This window comes from Herpailurus yagouaroundi, unplaced genomic scaffold (genome assembly GCF_014898765.1).
Source record: "Herpailurus yagouaroundi ecotype Mexico unplaced genomic scaffold, PumYag 189, whole genome shotgun sequence".
Classification (NCBI taxonomy): Eukaryota; Metazoa; Chordata; class Mammalia; order Carnivora; family Felidae; genus Herpailurus; species Herpailurus yagouaroundi.
The window spans coordinates 989822-1005352 of NW_024412420.1; the positions used below are offsets into that span (position 1 = coordinate 989822).

The 15531-nt window shown below is 36.0% G+C and overlaps 1 protein-coding gene and 1 pseudogene across 1 annotated transcript in view; one reads left to right on the top strand and one right to left on the bottom strand.

Annotated features, from left to right (window-relative positions):
* The window catches only part of BCAS3 (BCAS3 microtubule associated cell migration factor), a 632238-nt gene that overhangs the window by 166053 nt on the left and 450654 nt on the right, over window positions 1-15531 (top strand). Inside the window, exon 12 of the mRNA XM_040497881.1 lies at window positions 14887-14963. Coding sequence (XP_040353815.1) covers window positions 14887-14963 — 77 coding nt within the window. The remainder of the gene's footprint in view (window positions 1-14886; window positions 14964-15531) is intronic.
* Window positions 10991-14101, bottom strand: LOC121045137 (60S ribosomal protein L32-like; annotated as a pseudogene).

Genomic DNA, 15531 nt, shown 5'->3' on the forward strand with positions numbered 1-15531 from the left:
GAGAGAGAGAGAGAGAGAGAGAGAGAGAGAGAGAGAGAGAGAGCGCATCCACACACACGTGTGGGGGAGAGAGAGGGAGAGAGAGAATCCCAAGCAGGCTGCATGCTGTCAGCTCAGAGCCTGATACAGGGTTTAAACTCATGAACTGTGAGATCAGGACCTGAGCCAAAATCAAGAGTCAGATGCTTAACTGACTGAGCCACTCAGGCACCCCTGACTGATTTTTGTTTTTTTTTTTTGAAAGGCATTGGTTCATGCAGTTGTGGGGGCTGGCAAGTCCACAGTTGTGGGGGCTGGCTGGCAGGCCAGCAAGGTGGCAGGCCAGCAAGTAGGAACTGAGTCCAAAGGAAGTCTGGAGTTAGAATTTTTTTTACTATACTTCTAGTAAAATAGTAGTTTTCATTCTTATCTTCTATATTTTAACTTCTATAACTCACCATCAAAACTATATATGTTTTTTTCCAAAGAGTATAATTATGCCTGTGCTGCAGAAATAGTTTTGTTGGAACAGATCCCAGGTTTGTTATAACTAGGGAATCCAAATCATATTGCTGTAGCTCTTGAAGTATCACGGTTATTTACATACTTATTCATTAGGTTTATCAAATATCTGCTATGTATTAAGCACTGGGTAGTAGACATTATCCTTTCTGATAAGAACTCATGTTCTTGAGATAACTAGCACATTATAATTTATATGGAATTGCATGTATTATATATGATATATAACACATAATGTAATAACTCATAATGCATGGTTTATAATTTTGTAGACTAGGAAGGAGAATTATGACAACTTGTCTTTGGCTTGCAATCATCTCTCAGAGATCCACAAAGATAATAATGGAGATCATGTTACTGGGATATTTTTTGTTTTATCACAAGGCCTAATGTGTACCATTCATATCTTTGGCCCCTGGGACATTGATTAGCACAGTGTAGGCTCTCATTAAATATTTCTTGAATGAATGAGTACATTAATCCAGCTATCAGTGATTTTATGGTGATCAGAAATGTATTTATATTTTAATAATTATTAAATGTAGATCATTAGGCAGGATTTTATATTGTTACATTTATATGTAAAAAAATTAAAAAGTTTTTGAGGAACATGTATATTTGTTAATAACATCTTCATTCACAAATGTATTATATAGGTAATCTGGGAAACTTTGGATATTACATGGCCTGTTTTAGCTTATTGTTTCTTATACAGGTCTTATGCATTAATCTATTATATTATATTTGTATTACTCATTATTACAATTAAAACAATAGAGAAATAGAACATATCTAAGGAGCCATGTCTGAATCTATCCATTACTTCCATGGGTGTGGGCTACAGAGCAGTGAATCAGGACAGTGTGAACACTTCAGTCAGATTCAGATACCAGGTTTTTTTGAGCATTTATGTTACATTTTATCAGTGGTCTTCTGGCCTTCATCATTAATCAAAGATATGTGTGGCCTGACTTCTGCAAAGTCAGATATCTCTGTTGTGACTCCATATCTTTATATATATATATATATATATATATATATATATTTTTAATGTTTACTGAGAGAGAGAGAGAGAGAGAGAGAGAGAGCGAGAGAGCGACAGAGCATGAGCAGAGAGGGGCAGAGATAGGGGGAGACAGAATCTGAGCAGGCTCCGGGCTCTGAGCTGTCAGCACAGAGCCCAACGCGGGGCTCGAACTCACAAACCGTGAGATCATGACCTGAGCCAAAGTCGGTCGCTCAACCAACTGAGCCACCCAGGAACCCCTGTTGTGACTCCATATTAATTTTACACTTAGAATCTCTATTTTTTATTAGCTAATTTTACCTTTTAAAATCAGTTCAGGAGAATAGAACTACTTTCTTTTTTCTTTTTAAAAAATAAAGATAGCCTACTTTTGCTGTCTCAGCTGAGTGTTAAATTGGGGGGAAAAATCCGAAACCATTATTTGTTAAGATAGTTTATTTAAATGACAATGTATGTTTTGAAATTTAAACCTTATTTAAACATTAGGCTCTACTGGACTGTGTATGTTGAAAGTAATATTATACTTACCAATAGATCTAAGTTTCTTTCTTTGTAATAAGTGTTGGTAAAACTTCAGTTGTCACAGTGACTAAAGAGAAGTTAATAAATATAAATAATTTAATAATAGAGATATTTACTTTATAGAGCATATTTATTTATAGTTTTTTTAGTAAATAAGTAAAAAATACAGATGTTCAGTAATTAATTACCCAGTATAGAATTTGAAAAGAAAAATTAAACTTTATTATAAAGGAACAACTTAAAACGTTGGTGTACAATATAGTAATTCAGCAATTCTACACTTGATCTTAGCCAAAAGGCCAAGAAGTGATAGTAATTCAACAATTCTACACACTACTCAGTGCTCGTCATGATATGTGTGCTCTTAATCCCCTTCACCTATTTCACTCATCTTCCTCTTTCCCCTGGTTTGTATTCTGTATTATAGACTCTGGGGTTTTTTTGTCTCTCTTCTTTGATCACTTATTTTGTTTCTGAAGTTCCACTTCTGAGTGAAATCATATGATATTTGTTTTTCTCTGATGTATTTCACTTGGCATAAAATCATTAGACTTATGTATTGAACTTATAATTAGAGTTGAAGGACACAAGCTTTGTAATATTTTTGATACAATGGAATAAGAATAGGCCTTCCAGAGTACTCTGAAGGGAGAGGGGCAGAGAGAGATGGAGACACAGAATCAGAATCAGGTTCCAGGCTCTGAGCTGTCAGCACAGCCCCATGAGGGGCTTGAATTCATGAGCCATGAGATCATGACCTGAGCCAAAGCGGGACACTCAACTGACTGAGCCACCCAGGCGCTCCATTAGTGTTCATTCTTCCTTGATATTATGAAGTTCTTGTTGAAAGAAGATGAATTTTTAGTTACGTTAAAATGGTTAAATGTATTTTTGATTTTTAATAATTTTTCTTATTTGATAGACATTTAGTATATATATGGTGAAAATATTGTGTTTTATTAAATTAATAATGCCACAGAAATACTATTTCATCTCCTATGAATGCCACTGAAACATTTTTAAAAAAATTTCAGTAAGTACATACTGTTATTTAAATAAAGTCATGGATAGGGCGCCTGGGTGGCGCAGTCGGTTAAGCGTCCGACTTCAGCCAGGTCATGATCTCACGGTCCGTGAGTTCGAGCCTCGCGTCGGGCTCTGGGCTGATGGCTCAGAGCCTGGAGCCTGTTTCCGATTCTGTGTCTCCCTCTCTCTCTGCCCCTCCCCCATTCATGCTCTGTCTCTCTCTGTCCCAAAAAATAAATAAACGTTGAAAAAAAAATTAAAAAAAATAAATAAATAAAGTCATGGTATAATGAACCACCATGTACTTATCATCTAGTTTCAAGAATTATCAGTTCATGGATAGTCTTTTTTATTTATACCTTTCCCCTAATTATGTTGAAGCATATCCTGGACATTATTTAATTTCATCAGTACATATTCTATTATGTATATCTAAATGATAAGAACTTACAAAATTATATTTTTGATACACTAAATGACCATATATAATATGTCATCTAAACTGAGGTCTTTTTATTTGAACAAATGCTATACTTGATTTAATTCTTGTCAAGTCTGGTTAACAGGTATACTAGAAATGTTCTGGGCCAACAGGGACATGTATCTTACATATTTCCTACCATCTCAGCTTCCAAGGTTTTTAACATAAAAAAACCTTCTTAACAATATCCAATATCCTTGTCAACTCTTTATTTCTACAACTCATTTTCATGCTGCTTATGCTACATTTATTTTGAACCCCACTCATTATTCTCATTTCTTTGCAGGTACACTGTTGCTTTCTTTTCCTGCCTCAATTGGCCTTTTCACTAGCACCCTGCCTTCCCAGAATGTATTAAGCCTACATATCTTTCTAGGCCCTGTATCTGTTTTAGTTCTTATATGAACTATTTCCTGACACCTTTAGTTTAAAGCAACCTTGCCTTCTTTTAAGTCCCCAAAGATAACAATTCCCAAAGTCTGTTGGCAGAACACTAGACCTTCAACATGTGCAAATCAGAATGCCCTGGTCAAATATACTCAGGAAATGCTGTCTCCTATTGGAGAATGGTAATGGTGATTAACCTTTTTATACTGCTTAAATTTATTTACTGCATTTCTTTTTTTTAAAGAAAAAAAATTTTTTAACATTTATTTTTGAGAGACAGAGTGAGACAGAGCACGAGTCGGGGAGGGGCAGAGAGAGAGAGGGGAGACACAGAATCCAAAGCAGGCTCCAGGCTCCTAGCTGTCAGCACAGAGCCCGACGTGGGGCTCGAACTCACAGACCACAAGATCATGACCTGAGCCAAAGTTGGACGCTTAACCGACTGAGCCACCCAGGCACCCCACAGGTCATGATCTCATGGTTATGAAATTGAGCCCCGTGTCAGTCTCTATATTGGGCATGGAGCCTGCTTAAGATTCTCTCTCCACCCTCTTCCTCTACCTTGCTCATGCTCTCTCTTTCTTTCTCAAACCCCCCCCCAAAAAAACAAAAAAAAAAACACCCAAAAAACAAAAAAACAAACCCCAACTCAGTTTGTTAAAGATGAAAAACCTTTATCACAGCTATTTTCTGGTTTCAAAGCATCAGTGGCCCCTTACCAAGATGTTTAGTTAACCAATATAGTTTAGAATGTAGTACAGCTCTGTTACAGGTCATCAGATAAGGAAAAAATTATTAATATAAGATCGGTACTGACCTCATGGAGGAGGTCTGAGGTAGAAATTAATAGTTTTTGGTGAATATTTAAAGAAATGAATATATGAATGCATATATGAATGAAGATTCTCCTACATATTGTGTTGGAGTAAATCCAGAAATTTTCTTGAAATACGAGTTTATTTGAAAAATGTATGTTTGTAGTCATCAGCTCTTGAGTATCTCTCCTGTACATGGAGTGTTTCCCCTTTTGAGAATAGGAAGATCTGTTTTATGAGCCTTTAGCAAGTACAAACTATCAGTGAAGTTAAAGATGAATGGGAGACTGAATCATTATTACTCTTTCTTAATGCTTTTGTTTTTTCTTTTTTAGTTGATATCCTTTGGGGCGTTTGCCATGTAGTCCTAAATGCTTCCTTCTGCATTGCTGGACCCACCGAGTAGTTGAAATAAGTGTTATTGAAGTGTTAGTCTCTCTTGTATTCTGTGAATTGTGCATGATAAGAAGAAGAGATCTGGAGGGATCGGCAGTGTATATAGGATTGGAGTCAGGTGCCTTATAAGTGACATACAGCTTTATAAGTAAGTCTTGGTCAAGTGGCTGGAGGCCCCAAGAAGTGAGTTTTTAGTAATACCTGATCCATTAGGATTATTACTTATTCTCTCAGTGTAGTGTTTGTAAAATAGCTCTCATGATATCGGGATGCCATAAAGTCTATTTAATGTGAAGGTCATTAAATCTGAAAGGTATGTTACTAAAAAATATTGAAAACTGGGGTAGTATAAAAATACACCTGTCATTTCTGGGGATAAAAAAAATGGAAATAAGTGTAATAAACTGTGCTTTAAAGCCCAGTGATGTCTTTTGAGGACAGATGTTTAGTATAGTTGTCAGAAGGCAGGATAGTGCATAACCTTGGGAGAATAGGACTGGAGGGTATATGAGATTGGGCTTTTGGGATTCTATAAAGTTTTGGGTTTTTTTGTTTATTTTGTTTCAGGTACTGCATATGCATATATATGTTCACTTTGTTGATTTGGGAACTTATGTGTATATATACATATTGTACTGAAATATATAGTTTACATAGAAAAAAGAGTTGAGAAAGCATCAACAGCAATGACAACAACAAAAGTCTGTGATTTTCTGAATACTATCCATTGTAGCACTTCACAAGTCTTCCCAACCCCTTCATCTATGAATACTCTGACCAATAGTGGTAACACACCGCATTTCATACTTCTGTGGAGAAGTATCTCATTGTTAGTTACATATTATTTTACTTGACTTGAAAACCCTAGAGATTGGATTTGTGTGAATGATGTAGGGTCGGTAAGATTGATATTTGTCAAATATTTGTATGAAGGAATGTAGCTTCTTGTCTCTGAAATGCTGCTTCACCTAAAGTGATTTATATCAACATGTTGAACAAAATTCAGCATAACCTAATATTTAAGATCAAGGAACAAGCGAGCCATTTCCTAACTTGATAGAAGCTTTTTTTTCTTTAATTACTGCCATCTTCCTACTATTCTTTTATACAGACTGAAACTTTTAGCAGGTGAAACGAGTCATGTTTATATTTGTTTCTCTAAATTTGGGTTATCCCATGAGTATAAGCCATCCTGCCTGGGGCACTGAAAAGATGCAGCTGAGCCAGGCGGCATACTGAAAATAGCATTCGTTGTAGTCCATTTGCCTGTGCCACATAGTATTTCTCCAGTGATTGGTTTCTAGTTCTTGAAGAATTAGGACCAAAGCCCACATAGAATGACATATTCTCTGCTTAATGATAATGTTTTGATCATGCAAGCATTTGATTTCTAAAGTAGTTTGAAAAGCTCTTGTATAATACGATTGTGAGTGCCTCAGTTATATATGAATACAATGATGGGACTGTAAAATAAGTAGAGACACCTGTGTCCATCAGAGAAGGCATCATGGGAATTTGTGACAGAGGGTGGAAGGATCAGGTAAAGAGAGCTGATAGAGAACTAGAAAGGGAATGCAGCCAATATAATGAGAAAGGAGACACCTTTGTGTTTGCCTGTATAGAAACCGTGGCCTTGAGCAGCTGTCTGATGTGGAAATTCAAAACCCATGTATGATTAAGAAAACAAAAGACAAGGACTGATAGATGTCATTAGCAGTCATTTCCAGTGTGCTTAAATTGAAAGTTAGATATGAAGTCTCTGGAGAGACCAGAGGATTGTGTAATAAGTAACTCTTTTCAGTGGCCTCTGTATTTACTTTGGGGAGGAAAATTTATTCCTTATAATCCTAATGTTATTTCTTAGTGTTACTATGTGTATTTTAGATTTATGTTAACAATGAATTAACAAATACAAGGAATGAATTTAAAGGATCTTAAAAATGTAGGATTATTTTTAGTTTTGGAAAGAAGAAGCTTCCTTTTTATGTTTAGAAGCAAATTTGTAACATTTATTAGGAGAGATGGGCAGGTTAATGTGAGCTCTAAGCTCAGGACAAGTTAAAAGTCGAATCTATCCCTCTCCTTTCAGGTTCCCATCTCTATACTGCCATGATGTTTTCACAGCCTGGGCAGTTGCCCAGTACAAAGTGGACACTCAATGGATATGTGTGCAGCGAACTAACTTGTGACTTTCCTATCCTCTCCACATAATTCCCACACATTTAACCCCACAATGGCAATACTCTTAAATTCATGATACATTTATATACATGAAAAATAAAGCAAAAATAAGTCAGAAAGCTAATGGAACTTTAAGAAGGTCATTAATCAGGGGTGCCTGTGTGGCTTAGTCGGTTGAGCGTCTGACTTTGGCTCAGGTCATGATCTCACAGCTTGTGGGTTCAGGCCCCGTGTCGGGCTCTGTGCTGTCTCCCTCTCTCTCTCTCTCTGCCCCTCCCCCACTCATGCTCTGTCTCTCTCACTCTCAAAAATAAATAAATGTTAAAAAACAAAGAGGGTCATTAATCAGTTATAAGAAAGTCAAATTAATCTCTTAAAGTGGTGTTTAATATTTTATGTGCTTATATGTCTTTTTGAGAGGGTGTTGAGAGTTTTTTTCTGGACTTCATAGAATATGTGGTCTTTTGTGACTGGTGTTTTTTTTATTGATAATCATAGTTATCATAATCATAGTTAATCATAATCATAGTTCATCCATGTTGTAGGATGTCAGTTCTTTTAAAAGGTTTTTTTTATATTTATTTTTTTAGAGCAGGTTCTTAAAAAATTTTTATTTATTTATTTTTTTGAGAAAGAGCATGTGTGCAAGCTAAACAGAGGGAGAGGGAGATAGAATCTCAAGCAGACTCGACACTAGGGAGAGCCCAGTGCAGAGTTTGCTCTTAACAAACTATGAGATCATGACCTGAGCCAAAATCAAGGGTTGGATGCTTACCCAACTGAGCCACCCGGGTGTCCCAAGAGCAGTTTTAAGTCTACAGCAAGACTGAACAGAAGATACAAAGATTTCACTGTCCCTATACATGCATAGTGTCCCCCATTTTCAATGTTACTTATCAGAGTGGTACATTTGCTACATTGACACATCATTATCAACTGGAGTTTGTAGTTTACCTTAGGGTTCAGTCTTGGTTTTGTACATTCTGTGGGTTTGGATAAATGTATAATGACATATATCCATCATTGTAATATCATACAGAGTATTTTCGCTGCCCTAAAAATCCTCTGCTCTGCCTGTTCATCCCTGCCCTCCCCCCACCCCCCCGAGCAACCACAGATCTTTTTGTTATCTCCATGGTTTTGCACTTCCTAGAATGTCATATAGTTGGAATCGCATAGTACATAACCTTCTCAGATTGATTTTTTCTGTTTGGTAATATGATTCAAGTTTCTGCCATGTTCTGCCTGACTTCAAGATTTACTATCAAGCTACAGTAATCAAGACAGTGTGACAGTGGCAAAGGAATATACAAATAGATGAGTGGAACAGAATAGAGAGCCCACAGATAGATCTTTGACAAAGGAGCAAGGGTAGTACAATGGAGCAAAGATAGTTTCTTCAACAAATGGTGCTAGAACAACTCTACATTCACATGTGAAAAACTGAAGCTAGACACAGTCCATACAGCCTTTGTAAAACTTAACTCAAAATGGATCACAGACCTAAATGTAATAAAGTATAAAATTTGTAGAAGATAACATAGAGAAAACCTAGATGACCTTGAGTATGGTGATGACTTTTTAGATATAACACCGAAGGCACAATTCATGAAAGAAATAGTTGATAAGATGGAATTCATTAAAATGAAATACTTATGCTCTGCAAAAGACAGCATCAAAAGAATGAGAAGGCAAGCCACAGACTAAGAGAAGGTTTTTGTAAAAGACACATCTAATAAAGGACTATTATTCAAAATATACAAAGAATGCTTAAAACTCAACAAGAAGAAGCAACTGAATTAAAAAATGTGTCAAAAACCTCAACAGACACCTCACCAAAGAAGATACACAGATAGCAAATAATCATATGAAAAGATGCTCCACATCATATGTTTCTAGAGAAAGTAAAATTAAAACGAGATACCATCACACACCTATTAGAGTGACTAAAATCTAGAACACTGACAATGAACACCAAGTGCTGACAAAGATGTGGAGTAACGGAAATGCTCATACATTGCTGGTGGGAATGTAAAGTGATATAACCACTTTGGAGGATGAGTTGGCAGTTTCTTACAAAACTACACATATTCTTACCATACAATCTAGCAATCACACTCCTTGGTATTTACCCAAAGGAGTTTGAAACTGACGTCCACTTATAAAACTTGCACAGTTGTTTATAGCAGCTTGATTCACACTGCAAGCAAGATGTTCTCAGTGGGTGGATGGAAAAATAAGCTGTGGGATTTCCAGACAACGGAATGTTATTCTTCATTTCTTTTTATTGCTGAATAATATTTAATTGTGTGGATAATACCATACTTATGTATTCATCAGGTGATGGACATTTAGTTTGTTTCCATTTTGGGGCTATTATGAATAATATTTTCATGAATGAAAGGTTTTTGTGGGGACATACACAGTTGACCCTTGAACAACATGGGGGCTAGGGGTGCCAAATGCATACACAGTTGAAAATCCACGTATAACTTTTGACTATCCCAAAACTTGGCCTACTGTTAATCAGAAGCTTTATCAATAACATAAGCAGTCAATTCATACATATTTTGTATATGTATTATATACTATATTCTTACAGTCAAAGTAAATAAAATGTTAGTATGAAAATCATCAGGAAGAGAAAATACATCTACAGTAGTGTTCTGTAAAAAATCTGCGTAGAAGTAGACCTGTGTAGTTTAAACTCATGTTGTTTAAGGGTCAACTGTATTTTCAGTTATCTTGGATATAAGTATTTGTGTGGACATGTGTTTTCATTTCTCGAGTATGCAATGAGGAGTTGAATTGCTGAGTCATATGGTAATTCTATCCTTAACTGCCTGAAGAGCTGCCAGGCAGAGTGACTGCCCCAGGTTACATTCCCACCTTCAGTGTATGAAAGTTCCAATTTCTTCATATTCTCACCAGTGATTGTTACTACCTTTCTTTGATTATAGCCATATTATTAATATCTCATGAAATGCTATCAGATTGTACTTTTGATTTGCGTGTCCCTGATGGCTAATGATGTTGAGCATCTTTTCATGTGTTCATTCACCAACATATATCTTCTTTGTCAAAATTTATGAGTTATTTGTGTTTTCTTTATCAAGTTGTTACAGTTCAGTTTATATTCTGGATACAAGTCAGTTAGACATATGTTTTGTAAAACTCCCATTCTGAGTTTGTTTTCTTTCTTAGTGATGTCTTTTGAAGCACAAATGTTTTAGTTTTGATGAAGTCCAATTTTTCTATTTTTTTCTTTAAATTTTTTTTATAAATGTTTATTTTTGAGAGAGAGGGAGTGCACAAGCAGGGAAGAGGCTGAGAGAGAGGAAGACACAGAATCTGAAGCAGGCTCCAGGCCCTGAGCTGTCAGCACAGAGCCCAGTGCGGGACTCGATCTCATGAACTGTAAGATCATGACTTAAGTCGAAGTCGGATGCTTAACCAACTGAGCCACCCAGGCGCCCTACTTATTTTTTTCTTTTATCACGTATACTTTTGGTGTCATATCTAAGAAACCATTGCTTAATCTAAGGTTATGAAGATTTACCACTATGTTTTGTTCCAAGAATTTAATAGTTTTAACTTTTTTGGTAGTTTTATGGTTTTATTAACACAAATATGACATGTACAGAAGCTGTTTGTCTATTCATTTTCTTTGCTGTGCAGCCTGGCCTTGGGATTGGTGGCTCTAATGGCCAGCTGGGCTACTCTTTCCATAGTGGCTTTGTGGTTCTTGGAGGAGACACTGTGAGCAATCTCTGCACAGTAAGATTTGTTACACATCAGCAGCACTTTATGACATTGTGGACTAGGAACTTCCAGAAGCTACTGGACAGCATGTGCTTTGTTTTGTTATTGCTCCTGTAACCAGTGTTGGGCATCAAAATCTGGCTCTTGAATCTTCTGTACACCCTGTTGTCAGTGCCTCTGGGTTTACACCGGTTGCACTTAATTTCGACATATCAGTCTGAAGGGTGCGGGATGAACTTCTTGGTCCTCTTTTTTATGCTCGTGGACTTCACCAGAGGTCTGAGGGCAGCTAGGAGATGGCTGCCACCCTGCAGGCAGTGCCAAGGAAGAGAGCAGTACTTTTAACTTTTTCATTTAAGTCTTTGATTCATGTGGAGTTAATTTTTGTATGCAGTATGTGTGAGGTCAGGTTTCAGTTTCATTCTTTGGCATGTGGATATGGAGGTGGCCCGTCATCATTTGTTGACAAGACTATTCTTTCCCCATTGACTTGTCTTGCTACCCTTGTTGAGAGTTAATTGACCATAAATGCAGACATCTGTTTTTTTCAAAAAGGTCTGAAATCTTTTGAGTTGTCTTTATCAAGAAAAATAAGGCAGAGTGTTACAGAGAGTAGTTAAATCCTTTGTTTTTCAAAATGGGATCAGGTCACCTCCCCATTAGGGATCAACCTTATGGGAGGATGCCATCTAAAATTGTATCAGTCTCCTGTGCCTTTAAAAATATTTCTTTAGTAATGGAGGAATCTTCATTTAATGTGTTATTCTTGGATTTTACCTTTATTTCGATTTGGAAATCTCCGTATTTTTAATATACAGTTCTCTTATTTTATTCACAAACATTGTAAAACATGTTGGAATTAGTCCTAGTATTATAGAGATTGGGTCCCCCCCCCCCCCGCCTTGTTTTCAAAGTTTAGCTGGAGGCAGTGGTTAATTTTTAAAGGAGTCATGCTTATAAAGTTGGGATAGTGCTGAGTGGCTGATGGTCTGGTGATTCCAGCTGTAAAGTGTTTTTTGGAGAACAGAAAAACAATTTGCTTTCATTCTAGTACATAATAATTCTTGAGGTCCACTGAGTTTGTAAAAACATTGACTCAAAAAGTGAAATGAAGAATTGTTAACTACATTTTTCCTTTAGTATCTTCTAGTATTTGGAAAGGAGAATATACTTATTAAGATCTATTGAGATGAAATTGTTACCTGAATTGAGTGATAGTTAGATTACATTGACTTTAAAGTTCAGGACATTAGCTACATATAATGTAATGCTGAAGTTCACAAGTATTTATTTCAGTTTTTCATTTGGTTCTTTTTTTATGACATTTTAAAAGGGGGAAGTTGTCAAAAAATATTTAAAAGGGGGAAATTTTCTTATAGGACATTTTCCAGCTCTGAAAATATCTATGGAATATGTGTTTGAATTAGTTTACTCAATGGGATTATAATAATTAAATCTATGTAGAGACTGCACAACATATGTTAGAGTGTATTGTCTTTGTACTATTTTAGTGGGCCTTGGTCCTTTGTATGTGTCCATAATATGTGGACACATTCAGTGGATATATTACCTAGAGGTCAGTTTTCCCAAAATCCAAAACATCCCAAACACAACCCTTTAAAGCTTGAAAGAAACAAAAAGTTGTGTGTGTGTGTGTTTTTTTTTAAGATGAGCAAAAATTAGAAACCTCATATTTGTATTTCATTTGACATATGGATCTTCTCTTAGGGCCATTATCTGCTTTATAAAATCTTTATCTTCTTTAAAAAGGAAAACTCAGGGTACCTGGGTGGCTAAGTCAGTTAAGTGTTTGGCTCTTGATTTCGGCCCAGGTCATGATCTCACAGTTTGTGAGTTCGAGCCCTGCATGGGGCTTCACACTGACAAGTGAGGACCTGCTTGGGATTTTCTCTCTCCCTCTCTCTCTCTCTGCTCCTCCTCTACTGGAGCTCTCTTTCTCTCTCAAAATAAATAAATAAACTTGAACAAATAAATAAAAAGGGAAACTCAAAATAGATGGCATTTGAAGGAGCTCAAATGAAAACTGCTATGTCATGGAAGCAGCAGCAATGTGTGCTTCTTTAGTGCTTGCGAACACAGTGGCACTAGCATTTCAGAATGGTGACTGTTGCTATTCAGCAGGCTTTCTGAGTCAGAAAGCATGTAATACATGTTTACAAAAGATCTATGTTTTTGATAGATTCCTATTAAAAAAGTGGCTTTAAAATGAAAGATCTGGCTTTTAGGTGAGCACACTATTTGAGTATTTGAAAAGTTTTCTTAATTTGTTAAGATGTATTTATCAAGCTGCATTCAGGTGTTATTCTAGTCAGTGGAGATTCAGCAGTGAATGCAACAGACACAAATTCTTGACTTACATACCCCCTAATCAAGTGGGAGGAAGATAGAAAATAAATTTAAAAATAATAAATATATCACAGAACATATAAATTATTTTTATTATTGAAGGTAAGTCTTAAAGTAGTTTATTGTTTTTCTCATTAATAAGTATGCTTTTGGATAAAAAGTTATCATACATTGATAACTCTATTCATCTTAGGGTCAGTAACACAGACCAGGACTTCTGCAGGTAACACATTGTCAGGTGTGCAGTTTACAATTCAGGTCATGTTATTTTTTTGCTATTATGGTCATGATTCAGGTAATTTGGCTATTATTTTGCTACAAGAAGAAAAGGTTTTGTTATAAAATCTAGTTTGTCTCAAGATTGTATAAATTTAGATTCCAAACTGGGACCTAAACTGTGAAATAGAATACCTCAGTTTGATCCTCTGGTGTACATTTTGGAGGAGAACATTTGTAAAAATATTAACCAGATACTTGTGGAATGATAAACTTGAAGTTCTTTAGTTTAGGCTTTTTGTGTTGTCTGATTTTGCAGTTGCCTTTGAGTAGATCCTTTAAAGCTGTTTTGTGACTCAGTGGAATATTATTTTGTGTAGTTGATGATGAGGGCATTCGACTCAAAGACCTAACTGGCATGGCTAGGAGGGGAGAGGAGAGCCTCTAGGATGACAGACATCACTTACTTGACTGAATTGTGGTGTGTCTTGGTTAGTAGTTCAGGAAGACGGCATTGGAGTTTCCATGCATTGATGGTGTCCACTATCACGACTGTATGATTTATTCTTCCTGAGAGGAGGAGCCACAAAGCAATCCTTCCTACTAGTTTGCTATTGGCTGGACTGAAAGCAGGAAGAATGAAGTAGAGTGCTTAATGTAAATACACAAGATTATGCAAATTAGTTTTCCATCGTCTTTCCACTGAGGCAATCTTGGTGAATTACGTTGCCTCCCTGGTGCCTTACTTAAGTACTTGCTCTGTTTTTTTCTTCTCACCAGTGTATCATCATTTTCTTTTTAGGTGTTTGTTATCTTTTGCCTTTAAATTCATGAACCAATTGTATCCTTTTTCTTTCTTCTCTAAACATTGTTGCTTGACCTAAAAGCATTGTTTCCTTTTAGCTACTCTTTCTTGTTCTAGGAGTAACTGTAAAAAATGCCCAATTTTTGCTAAAAGTTATTACCAGTTGTTCCTAGATTTGTTTCTTATTGGAATGGTGCCAAAACCAAAAGGAAACTGTAGAGGGGGAAAAAGAAAGGACTTCACGTAGCTATTAAAATAATGACCAGTTTTATGGGAATTTTATGTGAGACTTGAGAAAATAAAACCATTTGGTTGTTTTGTTTTTATGGCATCAAAATATGATGCACCAACAGAAAACTTATTAAGAAATATCTCAATATTGCCATTTTAAATTTTTCAGGCTGCTATCCTTGCCCAGGGCCCAACATGAATCCTATTGCTCTTGGGAGCCGTTGGCTTGCTTATGCAGAAAACAAGGTAAGGTGTGGCTCATGTTTGGATTGTTTGTAATGGAGCAAGTGTTGAAGAATTTTCCAAAGTTGATTGCCAACCAATAATGAATATTTAACTTACTAGTTTTTCTTTGGTTAGATTTTGGTTTTAATTGGGCAACCAGTAATTATCCTATCTCCCTTATTGCTTAGGATCAGTATTTGGGCTCAACTTTAATTTTCTAGGCTTGGTTTTTGTTTTTTGTTTTTAATTTTTTATGTTTATGTGTTTATTTAATTTTATTTTTTTATTTTATTTTTAATTTTTTAAAAAATTTACATCCAAATTAGTTAGCATATAGTGAAACAATGATTTCAGGAGTGGATTCCTTAATGTCCCTTACCCATTTAGCCCATTCCCCCTCCCACAACCCCTCCAGCAGCCCTCAGTTTGTTCTTCGTATTTAAGAGTCTCTTCTGTTTTATCCCCCTCCCTGTTTTTATATTATTTTTGTTTCCCTTCCCTTATGTTCATCTGTTTTGTCTCTTAAAGTCCTCATATGAGTGAAGTCATACGATTTTTGTCTTTCTCTTGACTAATTTTGCTTAGCATA